General features: G+C 37.1%; 1 protein-coding gene across 4 annotated transcripts in view; it reads left to right on the top strand.

Moving 5' to 3' along the window:
• Positions 1–141: 141 nt before the first annotated feature.
• Positions 142–21,280, top strand: part of nphp1 (nephronophthisis 1) — a 119,404-nt gene continuing 98,265 nt past the window's right edge. For all 4 annotated transcript variants that reach the window (XR_010805359.1, XM_066696961.1, XM_066696960.1 and 1 more), the window contains exons 1-4: positions 142–258; positions 412–479; positions 1,228–1,288; positions 15,272–15,408. Coding sequence is in view for 3 of the 4 variants with exons in the window: in XM_066696961.1 (XP_066553058.1) it covers positions 190–258; positions 412–479; positions 1,228–1,288; positions 15,272–15,408 (335 nt within the window). In the remaining variant the exon portion in view is untranslated. The remainder of the gene's footprint in view (positions 259–411; positions 480–1,227; positions 1,289–15,271; positions 15,409–21,280) is intronic.

Raw genomic sequence — 21,280 nt, 5'->3', positions numbered from 1 at the left:
TGCAATACCGAAGTAAAAGTCGCAAACGAGTGACGTATCACACCGTGGTTGCAACAAGTTCAAATATCCTAGCGACCAAAGCGTCTCTTGCAGAATCTCTACGACGCAGTACAGATATGATTTAATTAGACCAAACATATTTATACATAAAACAATAATTAGTTGCTTTTGTGAACAACAACAACTAATATGTCATCACCGAACAGAAAGGGTCCTTTGCAGAGCGTACAGAGGGACACAGATGAAATAAAGAAGCAAGTATGTGTTTACGTTGTCCTTCGAAAAACGTCGAATTTAAAGTGAACTGTGAGCTAAACCCGTTGTTTAGCTATGATTTATACAGACTTGTTAATGAGAAATTTGTAATATTGTAAGAATGTAATTACATTTTAAATTCCCTCCACCCCCCAGGTTGATGTCTTACTTCGAGACGTCCAGCAAGAAGCTACACCTAGTAAACAGCGAGATGCATTTGAAAGGTGAATGAAACCTAGCAGAACCGCAAACCATAGCTAAGTAGCTCTTCTTTACAACTTGATATTTCTGAACATCTAGGAAAAAATAAAACAATCACATAACAATCATAACAAAGACATATTACATTGAAAATACATTCCACAGAATTTGTAAGAAACCATAACACATTTTTAGTATTTGTTATTCACATTAATTTACTACTTTATTGATAAAAAACAATGTTGTTTATTTTGCTTATTTATATTACATTAAATACAATTAAAACATTAGTGATCTTTTGTGTAACTTGGATAAACCAAATTACTGTGTTAAAGTTGGCACTTTTATTTTAAATATTTAATTTGATGTTTGATAATATATATTAAATGTTATGCTATAATTGTAGTCTCCTCAATATTATATATAGTGCCTCAGTTATTTAAACACAATTACTAAATTATGTGTGTTCTAAAGTACCGTTGGAATTTATTTTGTTTTCATTTTCACCTGCTCACGTGCAACATCTAGAATGCAATTATCTATTACTCTTTTAAAATGCACAGAACTCTTATAACCACACACAAAAGCAATACATATGCCAAATCAATCAAATAACAAGAACATAATAACAAGAGTGAATTTTGTGGAAATCACTTCATGTATTTTCAGGATTATCACTCTACCATTCACATCATAATAATTCTAGGACATCACATATTAGCAAACAATACTCTGTATTTAGTGTGGCTAATACATTTTTGTCCTTTTCAGATGTCTTCAGTTACAAAAATCTGTTGAAGAAAAACGACAGACATTAAGGAAGTTAAGGAAAGTAAGTGATTACCTTTGTTGCGTTATTAAGTTTGATACTGCTCACCTTATGAAATAAAATATAAATTCTATATTAAATGAGAATTTCATATTTAAGTAATCCAAATGGTACAAAATATAAAAATACAAAAAATAACCCAGATTGTTTTAGCTTTTTTATTAAACCTTTTGTTATGTTTCTTCTTTGTTTTCCTCTTTAGTTTTCCTTGCATTTAACACTGTTAGAAAAAAGGTACACATTTGTACCAAAGAAAGTACAAAATGCTTGTCACTCCAGTGGTACCTTTCAAAGTACTATATAAGTACATTTTTCTGGGGTACAAATTTGTATCTTCATATTTTGTGCCTCATGTGGCAATTATGTACCTAATGGTACTAATGTCCTGGTACTTATTAGGTTGTACCTATTTCTACCAAGTCAGTAACAGATGCTTGTATGCTTGTATATTAGTACAAGGGAATTTATAAAGGATCTAAAATGTATCCCATAAAAAAAAAAAAAATGCGTAAAACAAGGCTTCAGTAATATGTACATGTTTAATTCATAGTAAAACTTTTTTTATATAAACAAAATAGGCATACCTTTCTACTACAAGTAAAAGTAATTAGGTTTGCAAAAATATACATGTCGTAAGTTTAATTTTACAGTTCTATTATATACATACCATTATAATGTATTTCTTAATGGTGGGTAATACTTACACATAATAAAAAGGCACAGATTATTTGTATGAGTATTACCAATACATGCGTGTTAACCAATTTGAATGGCAGAGCATAGTATGTAGTCTATGTAGTCTCAGCTGAAAACAAAAGAAACCTAATATTGTAAAAACAACTAATTGTAATAATGTCTATTGTAGAATCAGTAACATTAAACATTTGTGAAACCATAACTTACACTTTATGTAAAAAAACATTAGCCCATTTTAAAATATTATACACTTAACATTTCAAAACACATACATATTATAAATTCAAGTAAAAAGAAAAAAAACATTCAAGGAGAGAATGTATGTATGAATCTTAAACTGCAATGTTCATGCTTATAATTCAAATTTAAAGAAAGTGCAGTGACAGTTGTTTAGGCCACACATAATATTAACTTTGGTTTGTGGGCATGAATTAGACCGACATATTGTATTAATTTAACCAATGTATAAGTACTATGTGCACATTGTGGGCAATGGTAACGTGTTCTGAAAGGTATTGTTGGGGAAGAATTAAGTAAGACCATTAATAATACACATAACTGTTGTCAGTAATGGTTTATCCTGATCTAGTTTCAACTGCAGCACATACACTCACCTAAAGGATTATTAGGAACACCTGTTCAATTTGTCATTAATGCAATTATCTAATCAACCAATCACATGGCAGTTGCTTCAATGCATTTAGGGGTGTGGTCCTGGTCAAGACAATCTCCTGAACTCCAAACTGAATGTCTGAATGGGAAAGAAAGGTGATTTAAGCAATTTTGAGCGTGGCATGGTTGTTGGTGCCAGACGGGCCGGTCTGAGTATTTCACAATCTGCTCAGTTACTGGGATTTTCACGCACAACCATTTCTAGGGTTTACAAAGAATGGTGTGAAAAGGGAAAAACATCCAGTATGCGGCAGTCCTGTGGGCGAAAATGCCTTGTTGATGCTAGAGGTCAGAGGAGAATGGGCCGACTGATTCAAGCTGATAGAAGAGCAACTTTGACTGAAATAACCACTCGTTACAACCGAGGTATGCAGCAAAGCATTTGTGAAGCCACAACACGTACAACCTTGAGGCGGATGGGCTACAACAGCAGAAGACTCCACCGGGTACCACTCATCTCCACTACAAATAGGAAAAAGAGGCTACAATTTGCACAAGCTCACCAAAATTGGACAGTTGAAGACTGGAAAAATGTTGCCTAGTCTGATGAGTCTCGATTTCTGTTGAGACATTCAGATGGTAGAGTCAGAATTTGGCGTAAACAGAATGAGAACATGGATCCATCATGCCTTGTTACCACTGTGCAGGCTGGTGGTGGTGGTGTAATGGTGTGGGGGATGTTTTCTTGGCACACTTTAGGCCCCTTAGTGCCAATTGGGCATCGTTTAAATGCCACGGCGTACCTGAGCATTGTTTCTGACCATGTCCATCCCTTTATGACCACCATGTACCCATCCTCTGATGGCTACTTCCAGCAGGATAATGCACCATGTCACAAAGGTCGAATCATTTCAAATTGGTTTCTTGAACATGACAATGAGTTCACTGTACTAAACTGGCCCCCACAGTCACCAGATCTCAACCCAATAGAGCATCTTTGGGATGTGGTGGAACGGGAGCTTCGTGCCCTGGATGTGCATCCCACAAATCTCCATCAACTGCAAGATGCTATCCTATCAATATGGGCCAACATTTCTAAAGAATGCTTTCAGCACCTTGTTGAATCAATGCCACGTAGAATTAAGGCAGTTCTGAAGGCGAAAGGGGGTCAAACACAGTATTAGTATGGTGTTCCTAATAATCCTTTAGGTGAGTGTACTGCTGCAGGAAAGTCCAAGTGTTCTTGATGTGATGGGTATGTAACACCATACACAAAGTAACTGCAAAACATTGAAACAAAACCTTACAGAAGAAGAACTTTTTTTTCATGGTTTTATAAACAACAAATACAATTATATATTGCTAATCAGTGACAAAACTAAGAAATATAACCCTTGAGGTTCTATATTGCAAATGCAAAACTATTTTTGAATATTGCCAAAAATAAACACATTTATTACATACCTTTCCCAGGGTTATGATGTTTTCAGTTTTCTCTCGCATGATTGTAGGTAACAAGATCAGTGTAGCTCTGTAGTTCATTTCTAAGAGACGGGGGGAATACATTTAAAAAACTTTGTATTAATTTGTTTTCATTCTAATTTGGAATGACAGATCATAGTGTAATCATACTGTAATCTTTTTACCATAATTAATTTTGTAATTACCTTGAAGACTGTCAGCCAAAACTTCAGCTATAGCCTCAGTATATGCTTTGTATTTAACTGATTATTTTGTCCACCATGTCATTTTCTGTTAAATATAATAATAATCATTATCACAATAATCATAATCAAAGGTGGGGTAATGAAGTTAACAAAGTAATTGTAACTGACTAACCTTAGAAAAATATTTAGCTATGCTTATTTTATAGCTCAGTATGTTGAAAAGCACACATTATCTTATATGATTTATATTATATTTCTTCAGACTCCCTTATCTAATAATGTGCAGAGGACATAATCCCTTCTGCTCCTGCCATATTTGAGGCTATTTTAGGGCAGAATTGCAAGTTTATGGTACTACTTAATTAATTAATAATAAATATGAAGTGTTACATATTTATGAAACACCAATAGTATGTAGAATTCAATTGAATAATAACTTCATATGTGAGAAAATAACAGTGATTTGATATAGGTGCAAAAAGTATACAACTAGAACAGTTTTGCTTTTTTGAATGCAAAACAAATGCAATTTATTAATGTCTGAACAAAAAATGATGTGTAACATTTAATCCCTGGACCCATATGAAACATTATATACAGTGCAAATAAATAAAATAGGTAAATTGCTTGTTGGTTGTATGGCAAAATAGTGCAAACATACTTTACCAAGAAAAAAAGATAAAACATTGCTAAAACTTAACTTATAAATCAACAACAGAAAAACCATACATAACAATTAGTATTATTTTTCAAACAAATTATTTGCATGGTTTGTTTTTTGTTAATAAATGAATATATAAAGTATTAACTTTGCAAAAACAAAATGTGAGTATATTAATACTGCTGTGACCTGCGCCTGTCACTGCTGTCGCTGTGCTGCAGGTGCCCTCCTCTCATCTAAACTCAAACATTTTCTTCATTTGAAGAAAAATCTGACTCCCAACCAAGTAAAACATCCTCCAGTGCATCTTCTTCTACTTTGCTTAAACCACCAGTTTCTTTAAATAAAATGCTTAAAACATCTTCTTGATTTTCTATTATCAATCGCCCTCCATAATCATGACTTTTCGCTGTCAATTCTGTCCTCTCACTCACTCTCCCTTCTCGTTTCAACCAAACATTTCTTTTGTAAAATGTGTTAACGCCCCCAACGAAATATAACCTGATTGGTTGTGGAAGTCTTTACGGCCGTCAGTCACTTATCAATGACCAATACTTGTTGAAGGACTTCGTAACTGATCGTGTCGTTAACGGGGGTGCCTTTATCTGGGCGATAATAACAGACACAGAGTCAACTTTATATCAAATCCAGAATGTCTGATTCAACGGATATTCCGAGTGTTTCTGAGCTCAATTTGTCAATGTTTTTTTTCCTCAGGTTTTTTGTTTGTTTTTTTATCATTGGCTGTTCAGTTCAGATACAGATAGTCTAATTGACATTTTAGAAATTACATTCTTGTTCGCTTTGGATGTGCTTAATGTTATTTCACAATGATACTTATTTATTTATTTTATTTATTTGTACCTACCATTAAACTTTGCCACTTCTTCTTCGGTTATCTGTATACCATTTTCAATCTATTTTAATATCAGGTTATCTTTGAATAAGGATTGTAACGCTGACATTTTCACAAATTCTACCGTCAATATAAAGACGTCTCCTCCACTGTCCTGCTTGTGCCGATATCGTAATCTTCTGACGTCATCAAGAAGACATTGTACCTTAGTAAAGGACAATTTTGTACCCTTATCTCATATTGTTTAGATTTGTACCTTTTATGAATGGAAAAGTACAAACAAGTACCAGCAGGTGTCTTAAGTGTACATTTAAGGGATTATGGTACACATTTGTTTTTTTGGTTAAAGAAAGGACCCCAGTTGTACATTCAGAGTATCTTAAATCAATATGCCACTTATGTGTAAGGCAAGACAAAATCTGTGAGTGCAGATATTGGATCAATCAATCAATGTGTATTTGTATAGTGTCTAGGGCTGGGCGATATGACTTTAAAAAAATATCTCTATTTTTAGAAGTTTGGGCGATACACGTTATATATCTCTATTTCTTGTTTATATCCAATCAAGCCACAAAATAAGACCAAAGGCATTCAAACTACAAGTATTTCATTAATCCTTCAATAAGCAAAACTAACAAATACTACATGCAGGCTGTCATGGTAAATATATGCAGAATGCAACACATTACAGGGCAAGTGTTGTGCGATTACTATTACGTGTGTTATGTTGTTATGGGATATACAGTGGGAAAAAAGTATTTGATCCCCTGCTGATTTTGTATGTTTGCCCACTGACAAAGAAATGATCAGTCTATAATTTTAATGGTAGATGTATTTTAACAGTGAGAGACAGAATAACAACACAAAAATTCAGAAAAACGCATTTCAAAAAAGTTATAAATTGATTTGCATGTTAATTAGGGAAATAAGTATTTGATCCCCTATCAATCAGCAAGATTTCTGGCTCCCAGATGTCTTTTATACAGGTAACGAGCTGAGATTAGGAGCACTCTCTTAAAGGGAGTGCTCCTAATCTCAGCTCGTTACCTGTATAAAAGACACCTGTCCACAGAAGCAATCAATCAATCAGATTCCAAACTCTCCACCATGACCAAGACCAAAGAGCTGTCCAAGGATGTCAGGGACAAGATTGCAGACCTACACAAGGCTGGAATGGGCTACAAGACCATCACCAAGCAGCTTGGTGAGAAGGTGACAACAGTTGGTGCGATTATTTGCAAATGGAAGAAACGCAAAATAACTGTCAGTCTCCCTCGGTCTGGGGCTCCATGCAAGATCTCACCTCGTGGAGTTTCAATGATCATGAGAACGGTGAGGAATCAGCCCAGAACTACACGGGAGGATCTTGTTAATGATCTCAAGGCAGCTGGGACCATAGTCACCAAGAAAGCAATTGGTAACACACTACGCCGTAAAGGACTGAAATCCTGTAGCGCCCACAGGGTCCCCCTGCTCAAGAAAGCACATATACAGGCCCGTCTGATGTTTGCCAATGAACATCAGATGAGACCAAAATCGAGCTCTTTGGCATCAACTCAACTCGCCGTGTTTGGAGGAGGAGGAATGACCCCAAGAACACCATCCCCACCGTCAAACATGGAGGTGGAAACATTATGCTTTGGGGGTGTTTTTCCACTAAGGGGACAGGACAACTGCACTGCATCAAAGGGACGATGGACGGGGCCATGTACCGTCAAATCTTGGGTGAGAACCTCCTTCCCTCAGCCAGGGCATTGAAAATGGGTGGATGGGTATTCCAGCATGACAATGACCCAAAACACACAGCCAAGGCAACAAAGGAGTGGCTCAAGAAGAAGCACATTAAGGTCTCGGAGTGGCCTAGCCAGTCTCCAGATCTTAATCCCATAGAAAATCTGTGGAGGGAGCTGAAGGTTCGAGTTGCCAAACGTCAGCCTCGAAACCTTAATGATTTGGAGAGGATCTGCAAAGAGGAGTGGGACAAAATCCTTCCTGAGATGTGTGCAAACCTGGTGGCCAACTACAAGAAACGTCTGACCTCTGTGATTGCCAACAAGGGTTTTGCCACGAAGTACTAAGTCAAAGGGGTCAAATACTTATTTCCCTCATTAACATGCAAATCAATGTATAACTTTTCTGAAATGCGTTTTTCTGGATTTTTTTGTTGTTATTCTGTCTCTCACTGTTAAAATACACCTACCATTAAAATTATAGACTGATCATTTCTTTGTCAGTGGGCAAACGTACAAAATCAGCAGGGGATCAAATACTTTTTTCCCCTCACTATATATATATATATATATATATACACTCACCTAAAGGATTATTAGGAACACCATACTAATACTGTGTTTGACCCCCTTTCGCCTTCAGAACTGCCTTAATTCTACGTGGCATTGATTCAACAAGGTGCTGAAAGCATTCTTTAGAAATGTTGGCCCATATTGATAGGATAGCATCTTGCAGTTGATGGAGATTTGTGGGATGCACATCCAGGGCACGAAGCTCCCGTTCCACCACATCCCAAAGATGCTCTATTGGGTTGAGATCTGGTGACTGTGGGGGCCAGTTTAGTACAGTGAACTCATTGTCATGGTCAAGAAACCAATTTGAAATGATTCGACCTTTGTGACATGGTGCATTATCCTGCTGGAAGTAGCCATCAGAGGATGGGTACATGGTGGTCATAAAGGGATGGACATGGTCAGAAACAATGCTCAGGTAGGCCGTGGCATTTAAACGATGCCCAATTGGCACTAAGGGGCCTAAAGTGTGCCAAGAAAACATCCCCCACACCATTACACCACCACCACCAGCCTGCACAGTGGTAACAAGGCATGATGGATCCATGTTCTCATTCAGTTTACGCCAAATTCTGACTCTACCATCTGAATGTCTCAACAGAAATCGAGACTCATCAGACCAGGCAACATTTTTCCAGTCTTCAACTGTCCAATTTTGGTGAGCTTGTGCAAATTGTAGCCTCTTTCTCCTATTTGTAGTGGAGATGAGTGGTACCCGGTGGGGTCTTCTGCTGTTGTAGCCCATCCGCCTCAAGGTTGTACGTGTTGTGGCTTCACAAATGCTTTGCTGCCTACCTCGGTTGTAACGAGTGGTTATTTCAGTCAAAGTTGCTCTTCTATCAGCTTGAATCAGTCGGCATTTTTGCCCACAGGACTGCCGCATACTGGATGTTTTTCCCTTTTCACACCATTCTTTGTAAACCCTAGAAATGGTTGTGCGTGAAAATCCCAGTAATTGAGCAGATTGTGAAATACTCAGACCGGCCCGTCTGGCACCAACAACCATGCCACGCTCAAAATTGCTTAAATCACCTTTCTTTCCCATTCAGACATTCAGTTTGGAGTTCAGGAGATTGTCTTGACCAGGACCACACCCCTAAATGCATTGAAGCAACTGCCATGTGATTGGTTGGTTAGATAATTGCATTAATGAGAAATTGAACAGGTGTTCCTAATAATCCTTTAGGTGAGTGTATATACATATACACAGTATGATTTACTGTCACATAACAACAATAACACAAGTAATAGTAATCACGCAACACATGCACTGTAAAATGGTATAGATTCAGGAAGATTTACCGCAGCCGGGTTTATAGTGGCGCATTAACATCTACTAGACAGGGACATTTCTCCTCTGACTGTCGCGTTTCGATTCTACTTACAAGTACAGCACTTTGTTAATACAAAATAGTTATAGTAATAGTAATAATAATAATAATAGTAATAATACAACTGTTGAACCACTTCACCATCTTAATAAAAAGAAAATTATACTTTCTGCATGTGTTTGCATTGCTTTCCAATTTATTAAAATGCAAACAAACATTATTATTATTTTTATACAAATGATATCAGTCAAAATAAGGGGGGGTGGGGGTTGCTTGCAGATTTAGTTTAGCCCGGTGACGAGAGCGTGTGCGCTTGCACATTAAAGTATCTCTTGGTTGCGTTGGTTATTGTGTGTCAGTTCTCTCTCCTCATGTCTGTCTGTGTTTCTGATGCACATTTCTGACACGTGTGGAAGAACCGGGAAGAACGCAAAATGTCTTAATGACAAAAAATACTGCCGTAAAGATTGCAATTTGCGACACTACGATATAAACGATATAGCATAATATGAAACGATAGACGTTTTTCTATCGTCATATGATATATATCGTCATATCGCCCAGCCCTAATAGTGCCGTTCACAGGTAGCCACAGAGTGCTTTACAGACTGGAAAACATACAACAAAGTACAGCAAAATAAAATACATGAATACAATAAAGTAAAATAAATAAATACAGACCTGTAAATACTTCACATGATCTTAAATAAAGTAAGTGAACATTTAAATAAACCATTTAAGCACGGATGAGAGAATAACAAAAAAATCCTATGGATGGCATTGTGGAAGTAAAGTTAGAAATTCCCCTCACAAATGGTTTACTTAATGTATACTTAAGAAATATAAGGTCAAGTCAACAGCCAGGCCAGAAGGTAGTTTGACCCCTGTTTGTTATTTTCGATGAGCATCTTGGAGATGACAAACAGTATGATTTCAGTGTCTGCTCCTTAATCCTTGTATTGTTCCATGGACTCTGTCCTCTAATAATATATTCTGCTTAGCAAGCTTTAAAGATAACATAGTCATGACTTATTAATAGTAATCTTATTAACAGATCTTTGTTTTCTGTGTATAAAAAGCTCTGGCTTTTAGCATGGAAGCAGAGCAGCTTTAGGATCTTCTTGATTCACTTCTGTTCTCCACGTCACGTGTAATAAAGGCATTGCAACGAATGTTCCAACCTGATTGAAGACTGATTGTTCTTCCACAGCATGTAGGAGAAAAAATAATCTCTGGGGTTCCATGGCTTAGGGCCTAGGCCTATTGGTTGCCTCCCCTCCAGGCAGTATAGTTGTTACAGCAGCAAGGAGATCAGAAAGTTCTTAAATCAGTGCTGCTGGCTGTGGTCTTCCCTCTGGAGGAGGCCTCTCGCTGGCCATCGGGGGTGGGGGGGTTGGACCATCAACAGCCTTTGGATGGCGATGGCTCATCAGACCTTGGGTGTGGATGTCCCATTGGCCCTCCGTGATGGGGTGCCTCAGAGGAGGGTTGTGCCTCGTCAGACTTCCATGGTGGGGGACGAGGTGCCTCGTCGGACCCTCAGAGTGGGGTGTTGCTGGAAGACAAGAAGACAGTTGTGCTCAGATACTGGTCATGCAATGCAGGACATTTCCAAAGATAGTTGTGCAATTGCATGTCCATGGGACACTGGAGGTACTATGGGCTAGAAAAACAGAGACTAAGCAGATGAGTCTTCAGCCGTGATTTAAAGGCTAAGAAAGAGGGGGCATCTCTTACATTGGCTGGAAGATCGTTCCACAGTTTCGGGGCCCTATAACTAAATGCTCTACCACCTGCGGTTTTCTTGTGTATTTTAGGGACCACTAAGTAACCGGCTTCCTGTGATCTCAATGGCCAAGATCTTTTAAGTAGGGAGGTGCCAGTCCCTTTAGTGCTTTAAATGCTAGTAAGAGTACTTTAAAGTCTATCCTGTAGCACATGGGCAGCCAGTGAAGAGAAGCTAATACTGGATTGATGTGTTCATGTTTTTTTGTTTTTGTAAGAATTCTTGCAGCAGCATTTTGGACTAACTGAAGTACAGAAATAGCTCTGTTTGTGCTGCCTGATAGAATGGCATTACAGTAATCCAATCTAGATGTAACAAATGCATGTATCAATTTCTCAGTGTCCTGTAACGAGAGGAATTGTCTCAGTCTAGCAATGTTTCTAAGCTGGAGGAATGAAGATCTCGACACATTCTGGATATGTGGTTCAAAGGATAGATTTAGATCAGATGACACCCAGGTTTCATGCCATCTCCTTAGGGGAGAAATTAAAGTTATCAGTACTTAGATTTGTCAGTGCATGATGTTAGATTTTTGTCCCCTAAAATTAGGACTTCTGTTTTGTCAGCATTAAGCATAAGAAAATTTCTTGTCATCCATGTTTTAATCTCGGACAGACAGCAGAATAGTTTATCTAGGTCTATGGTATTGTTAGGTACTGACAAATATAATTGTGTGTCGTCTGTGTAAGTTAATGTAAATAACAGTTGTTGCATTTTTTAAGTGCTGAATACTACTTTATTTATATCTAGATTTTTGTTTGATGTCTGGTTTTGATTGTTGTATAAAACTACCCATTATTAAAGAACCACTATTAATTTCCATACCACTTCTGTACTTTATTATAGTGCATTTCCAATGCCCACTGTGCTCCTTTTGTGCAACCTAATTCCCTCTATAATTTGAGATACATTTTAAACTGGCTCTTGGTATTATAGTTTCGTGAAGTTGATGTTATGCTTTTTATTCTAGTACTTTTGGTACTTTATTTTGTGTCATTGTAGTGACAGATGTACCCATTAAATATAGCAAAGGTTACTCCAGGGCCATGCCCCATGACCCATGTATTTTCTGTAATTTTTTTCATGTCTGAGAAAAGTCCTACATAGAACTTGTACAATAGTTAAAGATATTTGATGCAACTCACTACTGTACTTGAACCGATGCATAAATAAGAACATAAGAAAGTTTACAAATGAGAGGGGGCCATTTGACCCATCGTGTTCGTTTGGTGTTCATTAATATCTAAGTGATCCAAGGATCCTATCCAGACTATTTTTAAATGTTGCCAAACTTTCAGCTTCAACCACATCGCTGGGTAGTTTATTCCAGATTGTGACTACTCTCTGTGTAAAGAAGTGTCTCCTGTTTTCCGTTTTGAATGCCTCGAAGCCCAATTTCCATTTGTGTCCCAGGGTTCGTGTGTCCCTGCTGATCTGGAAAAGCTTCTCTGGTTTGATGTGGTCGATGCCTTTCATGATTTTGAAGACTTGGATCAAGTCCCCACGTAGTCTCCTCTGTTCCAGGGTGAAAAGGTTCAGTTTCCTCAGTCTCTCCGAGTAGGACTTTCCCTTCAGACCTGGAATAAGTCTGGTTGCTCTCCTCTGAACTGCCTCTAAAGCAGCAATATCCTTCTTGAAGTGTGGTACCCAGAACTGTACACAGTATTCCAGATGAGGTCTAACTAGCGCATTGTACAGTCTTAACATTACTTCCCTTGTTTTAAATTCTACACTTTTGACAATATACCCTAGCATTCTGTTTGCCTTTTTTATTGCTTCCCCACATTGCTTGGATGGAGAAAGTGAGGAGTCCACATAGACTCCTAGGTCTTTCTCATGCGTTACTTCATCTAGATCTGTACCTCCCATAGTGTAATTAATAGTGGACATTTTTGTTACCTGCATGTATTACCTTGCACTTGTCCACATTGAATTTGATTTGCCAGGTGTCAGCCCACAACTGAATATTATCTAAGTCCCTCTGAATAGCCTGTGCTACCAAGATTGTATCTGCTGAGCCACCTATTTTAGTATCATCTGCAAATTTGACAAGTTTGCTAACTATCCCAGAGTCCAGATCATTAATATAGATTAGAAAAAGCAAAGGCCCTAGTACTGATCCCTGTGGAACTCCACTAACAACCTCACTCCAATTAGAAGTGACTCCTCTAATTGACACCCTCTGTTTCCTATACATCAACCAGTTCATAATGCATCTACTTACATTGCCCTGAATGCCTACAGCTTCCAATTTGAGGATCAGTCTTTGGTGTGGAACCTTATCAAAAGCTTTTTGGAAATCTAAGTATATCATGTCATATGCTTTCACGTGATCTACAGCTGCAGTTGCATGTTCAAAAAAATGTAGTAAGTTAGTAAGACATGATCTGCCTCGTCTAAACCCATGTTGACTATCTCCAAGAATATGGTTTTCATTGAGATGCTCCTCTATTTTCTGTCTAATCATTTTTTCCAACATTTTACAGGTGATGCAGGTGAGACTGATTGGTCTGTAATTTCCTGGCTCAGTTTTGTCCCCTTTCTTGTGGATTGGTATGACATTTGCTGTCTTCCAGTCAGTGGGCACATCCCCTGTTCTAAGTGTCATTTGGAATAATCGAGTTAGCGGCCTATAAATAATTTCCCTCATTTCTTTAAGTACTGTTGGAAATATCCCATCTGGCCCAGGTGATTTGTTTGTTTTTAATTCTGCTAGTCCCTTTAGTACCTCCTCCTCATTTATCCTGATCTCTCTTAGGGTTTGACTGGACTGATTGTCAACCTGTGGCATGTCATCTGTTTTTTCTTTTGTAAAAACCTCTGTGAAATACTCATTTAGAATATTTGCCACATCTTGTTAGTTTTCCAAGATACCTCCATTTTTGCCCTTTATCTGTTTCACTTCCTCCTTTATTGACCGCTTGCTGTTGTAATATTGAAAAAAGCTCTTTTCATTGGTTTTAGCTCCAGGAGCTATGTTTCTTTCTATTTCCCTCTTTGCTTTCCTGATCCCTTTCTTAAAATCTCTTTGCAGCTCAACATATGCTATGTATTTTGTTTCATCACCTTCCCTTTTGTATGCGCTATACAACATTTTCTTCCTCTTTATATTTTTTTGCATTCCTCTATTATCCCATTTTGGCCAGTTTTTTTTGTTCCTCAATTTGCTAAGTTTTGGTACAAATTGCTCCTGAGCCTCAAGTAGTATATTCTTAAAATATACCCATCCATTTTCAACTGACTCTGTATCCAGTGTGCTCCAGTCTACCACTTCTAAGTGCCGTCTCATACCTTCAAGGTTTGCTTTTCTAAAATTGTAGACCATTGTTTTAGACTTGGACCTTGTTTTTTGAAAGAATGCCTCTAAGCTAACCATATTGTGATCACAATTTGCCATTGGTTCTCTAACTACTGTCCCCCTGACTCTATCTTGGTCATTTGAAGTCAATACATGCGCTCTCTCTGGTTGGTTCCCTGACAAATTTAGTTAGAAAGCAGTCATTTACCATCTCAACCATTTCTATTTCTGCTTCTGTAGTCCCCACTGGGCTTTCCCAGTCTAAGTTTGGGAAATTGAAATCCCCCATTATAACAGCCACATCCTTGCTACATGCAATCCTGATTACACTGTACAATGCAGCATCTTTCTGAATATCTGAGTTTGGTGGCCTGTAACACACTCCTACTGCTAATCCTCCAGATCTCTTGTTCAAAAGTTTCACCCACAAAGATTCTGTTCTGTTACTGGGATCTAATACAAGTTCTTCTGCCTCAATGACATTTTTCACATATAATGCTACCCCACCCCCTCTTCGATTTTGCCTGTCTCTCCTAAACTGTGTGTATCCTTCCAACTTGTATTCATCCCCATCATTTTATGTAAGCCATGTTTCTGTCACTCCTACAAAATCATAGTCACATGCCAGCACTGTGGCTTCCAAGTCTAACATCTTGTTCCTTATACTCCTGGCATTGAGGTACAAACATTTCAGGACTTATAACCTATGGAATAAGTTAAAATACTAGGTCAATGTTTTATAATGATAACCCATTCTTATATATGGTCTCAAACAGGCAGATGAGGTTGCTCCAGTTGGAAATTATGATAAAAGAAAACAGGATGAAGATGCAAGATTGCTGAAGTTGCAACAACAGCTGCAGAGATTGGCAGAACTGTTGGTCCCTCGTGCAGAGCAAAAGCAGGATGTCAGGTGAGTTATTTTTATTTCTCGTTACTATTCAAATTTGATAAATAAGTTTTCAAAAAGTGCCACATTAGTAAACTAGCTGGCATTTGCCAGTTTTTCATTATTCCTCAGAAGCTATAAGGAAGGGTCTCCTTGAAAAACTGGTGCTGCCATTTTGAAATATTGATATTAATATATATTAATATGTTTATGATTGATTAATTAATTCCCGCCTCTCTTGATGCAGAGTCTGTTAAAGCCTTGTCCTCACTCCTACAATGTGGGCAAGCTTTTATATCTGACTGGAACACATTATAATCCATTGTGTTCAATCAGGACATATAACAACAGTGTGAGCAGCATGGTAAATAGTAGTACAATAGTGGTAAAAATGGGCAATTCCAGCATTGTGGATGTGACAATTGGCTAAATGTGATTGATATCTTAGATAATGTGCTTTTTGAACTCTGTCATGTTCAAATTTCAAGGTTCAAAGTCGAACCATTCATTCTTTATTGCCCCAAAAAACTATGGTACGGATTAAATAGAAATTAAATTGGACTTACGTTAGACCTGACGATGAGACCATTGCACGAAACAAAACCCTGTGGGTCTTACGTCAGCCCTGACTTACCTGATGTTGCTAAGCAGCAAAGTCTGGTCTTATTATTTTTGTGAAGAACGAAAAAAACAAAATGGCTGCTTGTAAAGTAAAAAATACAAATTTCACCAAAAATGAAAAACTTGCAATAGTTCAGCAACTAATCATAAGAAAACGGGTACATTTGGGTGGAAATGCTGACAAACATAAAGCCTGAAATGAAATAACACAAAACACAAATGCCATCAACCCCGTCGTAGCACTGTAAATGTATTTTTAAATTTGTTTTTAAAAGCACTTCGTTTCACATCACTGTTCATGTTATGTTTAAATACAGTACAATCAATAATAGAAAGTGTATACTACGCTTTTACGAGTTCAACGAGTGGTTTTTATACATACAACTCGCTGACACTCAATACGTTTAATAAGCTTGTCGAAGGGGGACAATTACTGCTTTTGCTCAGTACATTTCTAACCCTCTAGTTACCACACAGAGCGACACACCTCACTGTGTATCATCTGATATAATAGCTGAAACACTTCTTATGTTAAACATATATAAATGCATCACATAATATGCATATTGTTTGGTGTTTAATACAAATACTTATTTTAAAGCATGCTTATTTGTATAGTTACAATTATTGAGATATATTGCTTATTTTACAGCTGTTTTACCGACTACATAACAACAGGATATTTACATATTTAATATTACTAATAATACGATTCTGAAGATGTCTGCCCCATTCAAACTAAAAAAATAAAAACTAGGTTCAAAGAGAGGACCTTTATGTTGAATTGTTGGAACTACAGAAGGGAAATCTTTTGTTGTAAAGGGAAAAACTTGATCTAGAAATCAAAATGTTAAAGTTATAAATGGCAAGATTCAAGTTAAATGGGGAAGGAGAAAAGTATTATTGTAATTTATTAAGAGTTGTTGGTTGTAAATACAGTTGTCATTCTTTATAATAGATACTAGATAATAGATTTGTAATAGTTCACCTAAAGTATTAATAGTTTTTATTCATTAAATTAAACATTTCAGTGTCAAATTAGTTATTATTAGTTAACTATTATTAGTTAAACTTCCATTACTTTGTATGTATGCCTTTTCATATATAAAAAAAATCTAAATTACCTGGCATATGTACTGCGATGTTGGTTTCATGTCAGTTTCTATAGCAAGAGATACCTTTTCCCCATTTAAGCCTGGTGTAGGGTAGGCTTAAAAAATGACTTAAATTTAAGACCAAACTGATTTTAAGTTATTTTGTGCAACAGGCCTATTTATTTTGGGCTTAAATTTAAGTCTAAGACCTAAAAAATGGTCTTAAATCTGTGATTTGTGGAACTTAAACTTAAAACATTTAATGCCATTTTATAAGAACAACTTGGCAGCTCACCCAAATCATATTAATGCCTCAGATTTTTTTATATTTTCATAGTATAACTCAAGTGGAGCATTATGGATTTGACACAGCATTATGGATGTGACGCCGTCTGAACTGTATTGGAAAAATGTATTGAAACCAAACTTTAAACTCATTAATTACCTCAGAACCTGTCAATGAAAGGCGACTCCTTTCTCCTGTCAATGAGGAAGCAAGTTGTGGATCACAAAGAAGTAGATGTAGAAGTACTAGAAAACCAAAGCAAAAACTATTGCAAACATGTAAAGTGGTAGGATTCATATTGTTGATGTTTTTTTTTCAAATTAAAAACAAAGAAACGAATGTCCTGAATTGTAAGGATGTAAACCTCTGTGCTAACTCTGGAGCTACTTAGCTGGAAGTCATTGGGGAAATTCAGAAAAGTCAAGAAAATCATTACATTGTTCTGGGTGATGAAATAAACTTTTTATGACTACAAACTGATAGTTCTTTTGGAAAAATACGGTGATGGGGCCAACTGAACATGCATAAAATATTAGTTTGTAATGATTTTCATAACTTTTCTGAAATTCCCAACTGACTTCCAACAAAGCAGCGCCAGAGTTAACACCCGCATGACGTCATGGCCTATTTGCCGATTTTTGAATTCTGATACATAGAATGAGCTGGACATTTTATCAAGAGAAAGAAAATGTTGTATAGTGCATACAAAAGGGACGGAGATTAAACAAAATACATAGAATGTGTTGAGCTGCATAGAGATCTTAAGAAAGGGATCAGGAAAGCAAATAGGAAATAGAAAGAAACATAGCTCTTGAAGCTAAAACTAATGCAAAGAGCTTTTTTCAATACTACAACCGCAAGAGAACAATAAGGGAGGAAGTGAACCAGATAAAGGGCAAAAATGGAAGTATCTTGGAAAATGAGCAAGATGTAGCAAATGTTCTAAATGAGTATTTCACAGAGGTTTTTACAAAAGAAAAGACAGATAACATGCCACAGGTTGACAATCAGTCCAGTCAAATCATAAGAGAGATCAGGATAAATGAGGAGGAGGTACTAAAGGGACTAACAGAATTAAAAACAAACAAATCACCTTTGCCAGATTGTATATTTCCAACAGTACTTAAAGAAATTAGGGAATTATTTATAGGCCACTAACTCAGATATTCCAAATGACACTTAGAACAGGGGATGTGCCAACTGACTGGAAGACAGCAAATGTCATACCAATCCACAAGAAAAGGGGACAAAACGGAGCCAGGAAATTCCAGACCAATCAGTCTCACCTGCATCACCTGTAAAATGTTGGAAAAAAAATGATTAGACAGAAAATAGAAGAGCATCTTAATGAAAACCATATTCTTGGAGATTGTCAACATGGGTTTAGACAAGGAATTTTTTGAACATGCAACTGCAGCTGTAGATCATGTGAAAGCATATGATATGATATACTTAGATTTTCAGAAAGCTTTTGATAAGGTCCCACACCAAAGACTGATCCTCAAATTGGAAGCTGTAGGCATTCAGGGTAATGTAAGTAGATGGATTATGAACTGGTTGATGTATAGGAAACAGAGGATGACGATTAGAGGAGTCGCTTCTAACTGGAGTGAGGTTGTTAGTGGAGTTCCACAGGGATCGCCTTTGCTTTTTCTAATCTATATTAATGATCTGGACTCTGGGATAGTTAGCAAACTTGTTGATGATACTAAAATAGGTGTCTCAGTAGATACAATCTCGGCAGCACAGGTTATTCAAAGGGACTTGGATAATATTCAGTTCGACACTTGGCAGATGAAATTCAATGTGGACAAGTGCAAGGTAATACATGCAGGTAACAAAAATGGCCACTATAATTACACTATGGGAGGAATAGAACTAGATGAAGTATCGCATGAGAAAGACCTAGGAGTCTATGTGGACTCCTCACTTTCTCCATCCAAACAGTGTGGGGAAGCAATAAAAAAGGCAAACAGAATGCTAGGGTATATTGTCAAAAGTGTAGAATTTAAAGCAAGGCAAGTAATGTTAAGACTGTACAATGCACTAGTTAGAGCTCATCTGGAATACTGTGTACAGTTCTGGGTACCACACTTCAAGAAAGATATCGCTGCTCTAGAGGCAGTTCAGAGGAGAGCAACCAGACTTATTCCAGTTCTGAAGGGAATGTCCTACACAGAGAGACTGAGGGAACTGAACCTTTTCACCCCGGAACAGAGGAGACTAGGTGGGGACTTGATCCAAGTTTTCAAAATCATGGGGCATCGACCACATCAAACCAGAGGACACACGCACCCAGGGACACAAATGGAATTGGGCTACAAGGCATTCAAAATGGAAAACAGGAGACGCTTCTTTACACAGAGAGTAGTCACAACCTGGAACAAACTCTCCAGCAATGTGGTAGATGCTGAAAATTTTGGAACATTCAAATATAGACTGGATAGGATCCTTGGATCACTTAGTTACTAATGGACACCAAATGAGCACGATGGGTCGAATGGCCTCCTCTCGTTTGTAAACTTTATTTTTTGCTCCTGAGTGAAAGTTGAAGAAACCAGATGGTTAATTGTGGTTTTAAACTATTCTTTATGGTCAGAACATGACAAACATATAAAAATGTAATGTATATAAACAAAGCGCATATAAATCTAACTATTCAAAACAAATACAATCTGAACAACATAATAGAATATTGCACCATATTAAAGAAAAATAAATAATTTACAAACTGCAGCATCCCAAAAATTGAAATAAATGTAAAAATGAAGGATGCTATTACACATGCATTTAAAGTATAACTTTTTTAATGTATATAAAGAAAGTGCTGCTAAGTGTGTGTCTGTGAGTAAGTTGGCTCTGCCCTCCCTCGCGCATCTTTGGTTCATTGGTTGACACTGCGTGTCTGATTGACAGGAACAACAGGTGAGGCTGTTAGTCTGAGCAGACCGTAACAATGAATGTGTGCGCTTGAGCATTTAGGCCTATATTATGTTATTTACTTTTTCGTTCTTTTAATTAGTCAATTCTATTCATTTAAATATTTTGATTATTCATATCTTAATTGTTTTTTAAATATTTTTATAAATAGATCCGGCTCTTCTGATATGCGAGCCGACTCCCAACATTCACCTACGAGAGCCGGCTCTTAGAGCCCACTCATTCGCGAACGACCCATCACTAGCGGAGACAATCAGCATGAAGGCGAACATGATTTAGTTAATGTGTGTCCATTTACAAGTTAAATGAATGAATAAATAAATACAGCAGATCTGGGTTTCCCTCTAAAACATTAAGGACTGGTTCAGGGGCGTTGCTAGACTTCAGGTTTTAGGGGGGCTATGAATGTCCCCTGATCTCAAGTTATTTTTGCTGACGGTGTTTTCTTTGGTAAGAGCAGGGGGGCTGACAGTGTTTTCTCTCACACATTTACACACATTATGTTCTTTTTGTCGAGATATTAACATTATATTTAGGGCTTATAAATGCGTCCATAAACGCCATGACTGAGACGTGCACACTTCAGTTAAATTAAACCTGCTATATTGTAGCTGCTGTTACTGTGTGATTAATCGTGAAATGTGTATTTTGTTTCAACTAACTTGCCCTGGTTCGTCTCCTAAGTAAATTCAAATAATATGATCAAAAGTGTCGTTTTCAGTTACAAATCTGTAGTAAGAGTAATAAGGGAGTCAAGTTGTGCCATTTAAAATACATATCTACTAGCACATATCTTGATGATGATCACAATAATAACAATAATAATAAATAGCAAATATTTTATTGTTGCACATGTTTTCTTACAGTAACGTAATGCGTTTCTGAATATAGTGTTGTCTATACACGTTTAGCTCTTCTTAATTTTTCTTAACAGAAACCATGTATTTATTACGCG

Source organism: Amia ocellicauda, chromosome 23 (genome assembly GCF_036373705.1).
Source record: "Amia ocellicauda isolate fAmiCal2 chromosome 23, fAmiCal2.hap1, whole genome shotgun sequence".
Classification (NCBI taxonomy): Eukaryota; Metazoa; Chordata; class Actinopteri; order Amiiformes; family Amiidae; genus Amia; species Amia ocellicauda.
The sequence above is the reverse complement of the archived record's forward strand: the minus strand, read 5'-3'. Positions and strand labels throughout refer to the sequence as shown.